This window comes from Ruditapes philippinarum, unplaced genomic scaffold (assembly GCF_026571515.1).
Source record: "Ruditapes philippinarum isolate M1 unplaced genomic scaffold, ASM2657151v2 ctg1180_1_1_1_1, whole genome shotgun sequence".
In the NCBI taxonomy this organism is placed as follows: Eukaryota; Metazoa; Mollusca; class Bivalvia; order Venerida; family Veneridae; genus Ruditapes; species Ruditapes philippinarum.
This window is the reverse complement of record NW_026860099.1, coordinates 44,532-55,059: the sequence shown is the minus strand read 5'-3', so window position 1 is coordinate 55,059 and position 10,528 is coordinate 44,532. Positions and strand designations below refer to the sequence as shown.

At 33.4% G+C, this 10,528-nt stretch overlaps 1 protein-coding gene across 1 annotated transcript in view; it reads left to right on the top strand.

Moving 5' to 3' along the window:
• Window positions 1-1,514: 1,514 nt before the first annotated feature.
• The window catches only part of LOC132758894 (uncharacterized), a gene marked incomplete at its 3' end in the record, with an annotated part of 53,531 nt that continues 44,517 nt past the window's right edge, over window positions 1,515-10,528 (top strand). Inside the window, 1 exon segment of the mRNA XM_060750603.1 lies at window positions 1,515-1,691. Coding sequence (XP_060606586.1) covers window positions 1,638-1,691 — 54 coding nt within the window.

Sequence of the window (10,528 nt, the reverse complement as noted above, 5' to 3'; positions counted from 1 at the left end):
AATTACGTCATTAATCCTTAATCCAGATATAACAACTTAAAACCTCTTACTATCCGGCTGCTACTACTTTCCCAAAATAAAAGTTTCATTGAAAGTGTCTATGTCGTAGATGCTGACCGTTGATTTCAACCTGGCAGCGTTGTCGCATGGATGTGACCCAATATTTCTCATCATACTGGGGTATTGGACTATCAATATTGGACAATTTTCTTATATTCGTAAGCGATGGTTTGTGAACTTACCAAAACTTATGAGACGATTCATTTCAGCCCGTATCGTTTGTATCATATTTCTGTATTATTTCTTTCACATTTAAGTCTGGTGATACTTTATTTAGTTGATGTTGTTAATTAATGTTCAGAAAAAATGTCTGGACGTGTGCTTCTCAGACATCCTGTAGAAACTGCAACTATATACTTTGTTCTTTAGACATTTATTAAATCTTAGTTCGAACACAGGAACTTGACATTTAATCAATAGATCACAAAATATGCGTGTATTAGTGATATAGCCCTTAAAACATTTTTTTATACAGAGATAAGGGCTATATCACTAATGTGGTTCGAAGCTGATTATTTTAGCTCTTATTGGTTATTATAGGCGCTGAAATTACCGTTAAAGATTCTGTACGATTTGTGGTTGAGGCTGTATACTTTTTTTAATGCGTTTATTTAATGTCGCTGCCAGAAAGCCCATATGGGCGACCGTACAATCCTAGAGCGTCCCGCCGAGATTTTTTCGTCGATTTTTTTCAGCTTTTATTGGTAGAGGAAGACTCCAGGTGCATCTATTTCAGGCACGAGCGGGCACCTAGGTAGAAACACCGACCTTCCGTAAGCCAGCTGGATGGCTTTTCACATGAAAGATGTCGACCCGAGTGCGGATCGAACCTACAGCGTTGAGGGACCTGTGATCTCAAGTCAGCGACCTTAACCACTCGGCCACGGAGGCTGTATACCACACTTACGTGAAATTATATATGGATATAATTATGCTAATACAACAATTTTCAAACATCGAAGAATTTGTTAAATGTGTATTGCAAATATTTGTACACATTAAATGTAATCATTATATTATATGCATTCATTTCTTATTGGATTATCTTCCTTTTTTACATGAAATATTAAATTCGGTAATACCTTTATAGATAATTCTTTTTGAAACTTACAATATTGATAAATCTTAAATTGAGCATGATATTTTTTTTATATAAAACCATAAAAAATGTGTTACAGGATCTTTAATGAACCCCTTGCTAATATCAACAGTCTTCCCTGACCATCGCACAGTAATGGGCCAAGATAAATCAAACTACCATCTTGGTATCAAAGTCAACGTAAGCATACGTTTATTTAGAATAGAGATTGCATGTGTTATAATTATGCAACATTTACTTTTTATGCACTTTAATTGGACATGTGTGTTGAGTTTGTGTGTCTTATGAAATTGAATAATGGAATATCATTCCATGTCTCTCAACTTGGTCAATATTGACTTACATTATAAGATATATATACATGCACACTTATGACATTTGTTGAGTGTATATGGCGTTTGCCGATATTGTTACACTGCGCAATACCCGTACCAAGTTTATAAGTGTTTAAGTTGAGCTTTTTATTGGACATGGAAATATGAAAGTTTCGAGGGTGATACTATCCGTCTGTCTGCTTCTACAAACAGAGCAGGTAAGAGTATAGATTTATATAAATAGAAATGAAATACCAATATAATAAATATAAATAAAGGAAGAAATATAAATATATCATGTATTTGCTAACTATGAAACAAATCATTTCTAGTTATGTAAGGTGTAATTTTTATTGATTTTAGAATACTGTGAGAATTCATTATCGAAAGTAGCTTTAAAGCTTGACATTATGATATGTGTTTGTCTGTTTTAATTTGTTTAATTAGCTAACAGTTTTCTAATTTAAGTGACACAAAAATACTGAATTATCATAGTAATATTTTGTTTCAATTATAGAAAGGCACAATTTTGAGAGAAAAAAAGTCAAACTAACGTAAATGGTAGTGCTGTGTTTTTTGTAATGTATTGCTCAAGTTAATTCTAGTTTAAAATTTCACAGTAATAAGAGCTTTTTCTTAACATCTATCAATTTGTCCAAAAATGTGACGTTGTAGTGTTACGGTCTATAAATTGTACATAATAGAAATGACTGTTTTTTATAATTCATCTCTATTCAAACTGATCCAGGAAGTACATGTTCTAGATTAAAAAGATGTTTAGGTCTTAAAAATGCAAGCACACAATTCCGCCGCAGTAACTGGATATATCCTTTCTAAATATAAAACCAAAATATGTTAATCTTAAAGTATTGTCTTGTATATATACGCCAAGTTTGAACTCCGTAAAACACAAAATATCCATATCTAAATAATCAATATTTATAAAATAAAATGTGTTTCTAATGCTCCGAATATTTTGTGAAAGTATAAATAAACAATTTTCTCGATTAATCAGTGGACCTGGGCTATCCTCAATGATCCATAGATACACTCAGTATAAGAAATAGATAATAATTTTAAAGTGTCGAGTGACATATATTCGCTAGATTGACTTGGATGTTTATAGATCATAGTATGTATAGGCTCGTGATTAAAAAAAAGACAAAAATGAATTGAAGGTTAAGAGCGAATCCAGAGGTTAGTTTTGCAAAATTGAGTATTTGCTTACAGATACTTAAAGAAATAAATGTTAACATTTTTGCAAAAATACATGCTAAGTTTTTATTTAAAGGCACGTGAGGCAATTGCATACCATGACATTAGATCATTACCCATGTAGGTATTATTAGCTACATATAGAAAATGGACAACTAAATATGGGTCACTTGATAAATGCATAATTGGACCGTTTTGGCGGCGGCGAAATAACAAAAAAGACACTGAGACAAAACAAATAAAAAAATAAAACTTAAAAATGATAATTAGAAAGACATTTTGGTAAAATGTCAAGGGTATAATGACAATAATCATGGATAAAAGAATATGATAGATAACATACATCATTTAAATAATTTCATATGAAAATAATACACGCTATGTTATACTATAAAAATTAAGCTTCGAGGAAGCACACAAGAAACAGAAAAGAAAAAAAAACATTGCAAAATAAACATAAGCATTCATTACCAATCATATGTTTAGAAAAGTAACCTGTTTATGTCATTAAAGGTACCAAATAATCTCATTACCGAATAATACAGTTTCATATAATGAACAGAACATAACAGATTTTAATATACAATGACTTAAATATATATTCTACCTCAAGCTTGGTTATTGATTTATAGAAAAAATAATAACAGATCAATTAAAAATAAATACAATAGCCCTAAAAAGAATTGATAATAAATCTGTATTAAACACGTAATCGTATTTCCGGTAAAAAAACGTATCTCGTTTCAAAGAAACTACACACAGTGTTCTTATCCGAAAGCAGATTACAGCAAACAAAATTGACGAAAAAAAACCCCCAACAAAACAACAACCATCAAAAAACAACAACAAAAGAAAACAAAACACTAAAAAAAAAAAAAAAAAAAAAACATAATTCTTGTGCTATGCGATTTATGTCACATACGATTTAGCAACATTTTGAATTTGACAATTTTATTGACATGTTATAATGTACATATAAAATTTTATGTCCATCTATATATCAATGATAATTTAAACATTTAATCTATGTAACTAATAAATCTGATTTATGTTTGACAATAATACAGGTTATTTTTTTAGAACGCAGTTGCTATTAATAGATTGTCTATAAAATATTATATTTATAACTGAGGTCTACATAATATAACCAAAGTCTTGCCCAGTTAGCACAATACAGTGGTTTTGTTTATGGATATATTGGAGCATGGTTATTTGGTGCATTACCCTCACTTTTTTTTGATGGCTTCAAGGGGCTTTATTGTTACTTTTATTCTAAATTGCTGGTTATAAGCATAGACCCATAACTGTTACTGCTATCCATGTTTTTGTTGAAGATTTCCCTGTTTCAATTTTCTGGCTTAATTTGCAAGTTTCTCACGTTTTCTTGATAGGCATTCCTGTATGAAAATGCCGTCAGGTGCTGACTTACATGTGTATTCACGCTGGCGTGCTTTGGAATGTACGAATTTTACTATCATAGGTCTATTCCTGGATAACCCTTTATCAAATCTACCTATTCTGTGGGCTTTATCAATTACTCTAGCGGTTAAACTGATTATTGGCACATTTCACAATGTTACCCTTAACATCTTCCTGAGGGTATCCCGTATCTCTAAGTATGTTAGAAATATCCAACATCATTCGCCTACCACATTGTTTCAGGACATTGTTATTTTGGTTTGCAGTTTTAATACAGTTTCGTAGATGTAATACCTCTTGGCGCCGGTCTGTGACCTCATTTTGCAATGTTGCCATTAAGGCATTCACAATATGATCAATTTCTGATTAAAATTATCTTTTTAGTTCATGAATAAGATCAACCTTCAATTTCTCTAGCATTTTAGCCACAGCACCGGTAGAGAAGGACGTGCAACTGATGATCTTCCGGCCTGTAAATCTACATGAACTGCATGAACTTCCTCAAGTTCCTCCTTGGAAAACATGATCTTGTGTGATAGATATTGTGTAATTCGAGTGTTCGAACTATCCGAAATAGCATCAAGGCATTCTGATTCTGTACCTGATTGATCAAGAGCTTTGTGGCGTTCCTGAAATATACTCTGATGTGTTTTCTGACCTGGGAGATTTTTGTGTCTTTTAAGCTTATCTTTTGATTTGGCATGCATCTGGATTCATTTTGGGGATAAGTATGATAAGCGGGTGGGATGTTGCCTGGGTTGGGTATAACACGTGTATCACAAACAAGATGTTTTAACTTATACGTATCCACAAAAATCCTCAAATTTTTACATTTCACCTTATTTTGTATATCTGTTTATAGTCATGATCATTGAATTACCCAAGAACAAACGTTGCCCGTACTTTGTATCGATTATTCTAATTATCTTATTACATGCATAAAAAACAAATCAATAAACAGTAACAAAAAAAAACCGTGTCGTCTACTACAAGTATTATGTTAACAGCAATTGTACTAATTGCATAATAGGTAAAAAACAGAGACTTTATTACTGTTGATTTTTTGTTATAAATATACACGTAAAACATTGATTTTGACATTACATGTTCTTATACAAAGACCATTACTTTAACTTAGTTTCGTGAAAATAAATCCCTCGCTATTTGATATAAATGTTCAAGCAATTATTGAATTGATTGTAATTATCAATGACAATTTAAGCTTATTTTCTCAAAGCGAATTCCAGTAATCGTAATTATTTTTTTCCGTTGAGAAGATCCTTTATGTCTACAATATTACATTTTAATGTGGAAAAAAGAAGCAAAATAAATTCAAAAGTTGAATGTATCTAAAAAGAAATGATGTGAACAAAATTAACAGTAAAACATATTCATCTGTGAAATACAGCAACATATGGTTGCAAAAAACCCTATTTTTTATTTATTTCACTCCTTTCACCCTGTCAATGTTTTGTAAATTTTGTACATGTACTATTTATAAAATTGAATTTATTTTGTTTCTATCCACTATAACAATCATCGCAATAACTTTTTATTGTCACGTGATAAATCGAATCAAATCACGTGATATTCTCTTTTTAAATGAAACTGGCCGGAAAATATGTATACGGTTCTGTGTCTTCGGGAAAAAAAAATACGCTGTACACTTTGTTACACTGATCATTAAATGCCAATTATCTAATCTCTATTAGATTGTTTCTCAACACTATATATTAGGTTAGGTGATATTGAACGAGTTAAATAAAATCATATTATGCGAGCCTCTGGCGAGCAAAATATTATTTATTCAATTCAGTAATGAACCTTCATGAATATAATATTCTATAACTCACATACACCAAATAAAGACTATAATGTAACGCTTACATTTAGCGCGTCTAAACGCAATGTTTATATAACGTTAATGACGTCACGTCAGAATATATGGCCGTGCATTACAATATTTACGGAGTCGCAAAATCAACACTAGTATGTAAAACATAATCATGATATATATAATTATCTCGTCGTTTCGTTTTCTATTTTACGAAATTATTTGTCATTCATTTGTAGACTTTATTTATGAACTGAGAAAGAGAAATATTAGAGAATGTGTAATTATGTAATATAAGCTTTAGCTTTTAACTCTTAATCTACAATATTCTTTATGTCATATCATTAACTGTAATTCGAGAATTTGTTTTTACGCTTTAGACTCCTGGGAAAATTATTTTGTTTATTTTATAATAGGACTTTAGAGTTACAAATATAGTTGAACTTCGTTCCTCCACAATCGATCAATTAAATTTCTTAAGAAAAAAAAAAAAAAAAAACAACAAAAAAGCCCCAAAAAATAAAACCAGAGCGGATGATGTGTGTAGTGGCTGATTTCTGCAATTCCTGTTTAAACCCCCGCGACCCCCGCCAAGCGAAAAATCGACAATTACTTGTGACAAGTTAAAATGGCGGGAGCACGGGGCGTAAACACGCTTGTTAAATGGGTCGCGGTGCAAAGTTTAATATAAAAAAGGTCGTCGAGGAAGATTTAATGAATAAAAGGGCGAGGGCGCGGGTTTTTTTAAACTTCGCCCTGCCCCCGCAAATGAGCGTTAAACTTCGCCCCTCGCCCCCGCTAATAACCGTGTTTTAGCTCCGCGCCCTCGCCGTTTTATTTCTTAACTCTCGTTCCACGCCGCCGCGGGGCGACGTTGTACCAATCAAATCGCCCCGCACCCCTGCTCATTAGAGTGTTTTCGCACCTGCCATTTTAACATGTTAATCCTCGAAATATATGCTTGGCGGGGTCGCGGGGCGAAAACACGAATAGCCCAAGTAAGCCAACATATGTGTCAGTTGAAGAGCAAATACAACTTAAAACTTGAATCTACTTCGGAAATTGTATGACATTTTATACTGCATAGGTAGTATATTGTGTAATTATGACAAATAACCGACGACAAAATCGTGACTTCGGTAAATAAATTTAAGTGCAGCAGAACTCAAGTATATTCGTACTTGAGGTATGTCTATGAAAGTTGTATAAACCCATGTTGAATATTAATTTAAGAAAAAAAATGTTGGTTTTATCTTTCAATATAGGCGCGTAGAAATTAAAGCCTTTTAACGATTCGACGCGTTCTATTCATTGATTTATCTTTCTTGCATATATTTCATTCGTGGCTTACTTAAGTTATTTTGACTTGCCTTTGCCGTGAAATTAAACTTTTTGGTAATGTACACGTGATGACAGTTACCGGCCACGCTCTAAATTGAAACGAACAACGTGCCTGGCAAAACTTCTCAACGTTATGCTGCACCTCGGATCGTGCGCGTCGCTGAGATGACACAGGGCATCGACAGAAGATTTGAAGACTTTGGACAGCTAAAACGACTAGAACTTGAACTGCGGACCAGCTGCTGGTGTCCTGACTTATGCCTAGGTGAGTTGCCCTAAGATATTGGCAGAAACGACGAAGATGATGTACCAGGGTGCGTGTGCCCCTATCAGAGATAGACGGCTTGTTAGGCAATAACATCCCTTTAAAGGGCTACCTCCTTTCAGGTTATTCTACATTTAGTTTCACATTAACGGCCTTATAGTGAACTACTTTGGGCTCAAAATTAATATCTTTTGCTAGTACTCTGAGGTAAATTATCACCATTTTTTTTCAATATTAATCCGTTAAGGGCCTGACTGGTGACAAGTCCGGGGCCTGTACTTGACAGCGAAAGCCGTTTTTTGTTGTTGAAAGAGCGAATGAACCCTCATTTAACATAAACTTTCTAAATAGAAAGATTCGACGTCTCTCCAAGGTCTTGTTCGACCACTCTAAAAGATGTAGTTTTAACCGTCTAAAAGGACTGGTTCGACCTTCCTTATTGGTCTGGTTCGACCTTTCTAAATGGGAAGATTCGACCTTCCTAAATGGGCTGGTTCAAACATTCTAAATCGGGAGGTTCGACCTTTTGAAACGAGCAGGATAAGGACTGTTTCGATCTATCTAAAAGGACTTGTTCAACCTGACAAAATGACCTGTTCTGCCTTCCTAATAGGACGGTTCAACCTTTCTTAATAAACAGGTTCTACCTTTTTAAATGAACAGGTTTAACTTTTCTCGATTGTAAGGTTCAACCTTTCTAAATGGGCAGGTTCAGTCTTTCTAAATGGGCACGCTCAATTTTTCTAAATAGGCAGGTTCAACCTTTCTAGATGAGACAGTTCAACCTTTCTAGATGGGAATGTTCAACCTTTCCAAATAGGCAGGTTCAATAAGAACATGAGTCACACTTTCTTCCTCATTAATCTTTCCTTACGCTTATTCGTACTTCTCAACTACCTCCACAACCTGTCGTCATTATACATCAGTCTGCATCTCATCTTAGGAGATACATTATTATAAACATGCTGCAGCGGAGCTTCAGGGTCAATGTCGGCGTTCGCCTTTTGTGCATATAGACGAATATCATCCCGCATATAGACGAATATCATCCCGAAAAAAGCTATTGTCTCAAGTCGTCCACATGTACTATTATGCATTCTTGAGCCATCTTGTCCGTTGCCTCTTGTTTCCCAGTCTCAGTTCTAGTCGGGATAAGTGTTTCATATGAACGCTTTTTGTGATTTGGTAGAGAACAGTAATTTAATCGTGCTTGCTGTTTAAGTATATATATAATCATCCCAACAACAATTTCTTTCTTTCTCAGACTATTGTCCAAGCTCGGCACAATCTTCAAGATTACTGCTACCTTTTGATTTTGCTGTTAGGGTATCATAATTAAAAATAAGACTTACTAAAGGAATCATGTAGCTTTACTAAAAAGACGAGTATATATATTTACATTATCAGGAATTTTACAATGTTACAAGTAACGTTTACTGTTTAAGTGGGATAATTGATCTTAGTTCAAAACCTATTAATAACTGTTTCTTTTCAATTGTAAAACCTGGGGAATTTTAGAATATGACACGTGCTAAACATTGGATGTACGTACAAAGTTGTCTTTGTCTTCTTTATCGAAGATTTAAGTTACAGCTGAGCGTATCATATTAACGGATGAATGTTCGTATTATAAATTACAAATATAATATAACATGATCTCATCCTGTTACAAATATACTTTAAGAAAATAAACTTAAAAAATGTTAAATATTAAGATATGTTTTAAGTTTCAACCAACCTTAATATATAACTAGTTTAACAGAGATTTTATTCAATGTTTACGTTTCATATAAAAGATAAGTCTTCCGAATATTTTCTTCTGTTGATCTTGTTGATAATATCTTTGACGTTTGCGCCGAAGTGCGACGCCCTTTAGGTAGCACACCACAGTAATGTAAGCCACAGCTTCGAATGGCCAGGGAGAATTTCTTGGATATAGTGAATATTCTGGATTTAAATGACTGGTTGTCTTTAAAATGCATTTTCAGCATGAAATTTGTTTTTGTGACATCTAATATGATCACTGGCAAATTCGAAAACATGGCCAGAAATCACATGCTGTTGATTATATATGTCAAGGCCGCCATTTTTTGTTGCTTTTAAACAGCATGCACGGTAAAAAGAAGTCATTTTACAGGGGGTACAAACTTTTAGCATTAGCAAAAAATCTACAAGGTTGAGGACTTGTTTCTTTGTGATATTTTGCATGTATAGGGAGTTGCTTAAGCAGAGACGGTATTCCTTTAGCCTGTATATTTGCAGATATTTTTTGCCAGAGGGACGAAATGTGTTGTTTTGGGTCTCGGGCCACTGTAGATTTTGGGGTTTAACGGAATGAATTGCAACTTTTTTGACTGCCTGCCTATTGCAGATGGGATAATTTCTTTGTAGATTTGCAATCTTATGTCATATATGTTCTCAACAAACTGTGTTTTCTTTTTCCAGGTTGTGTAGTTTGGTATCAGAATTATTAGACGTTTTGCTTGTAGGACATTGACGGCAGGATCTTGAAATTAACTGTGGAGTGCTACCTTATGGAATGAATTCAGATTTTGTAAAAGGGCAATAGCAACTTTTCGGACGTTCCGATTTGTGAACTGGTTGTATATACAAAACGGTCATTCGTGTCCTCCTATGGTAATAAATAAAGAACTGGATACATTTGCAGGAAATGAAATGCAAACATATCTAACAGTAAATTGGATTTATTTTTATAAATGTATCTGAAAAATTATTTAAAGTATAAACGTAGACCATTTTTTTTACGAATTGTTATATCATAAGTTTTTATCATTCCGAAATAATTTTCTTTTCCGAAGGTTATTTCGGAAAATTAATTGCTTCTTTCTTTTGTACGGTCCTTATTGCACATTTTGTTTTACCTTGAATCAACCCTAAGTTCCCAATATTTTTTGCTGGAAAAAAAGTTGATTCTATTTTGTTTCAAGGCAATCGATTTTATGGTAGTTTGAATGGAATGT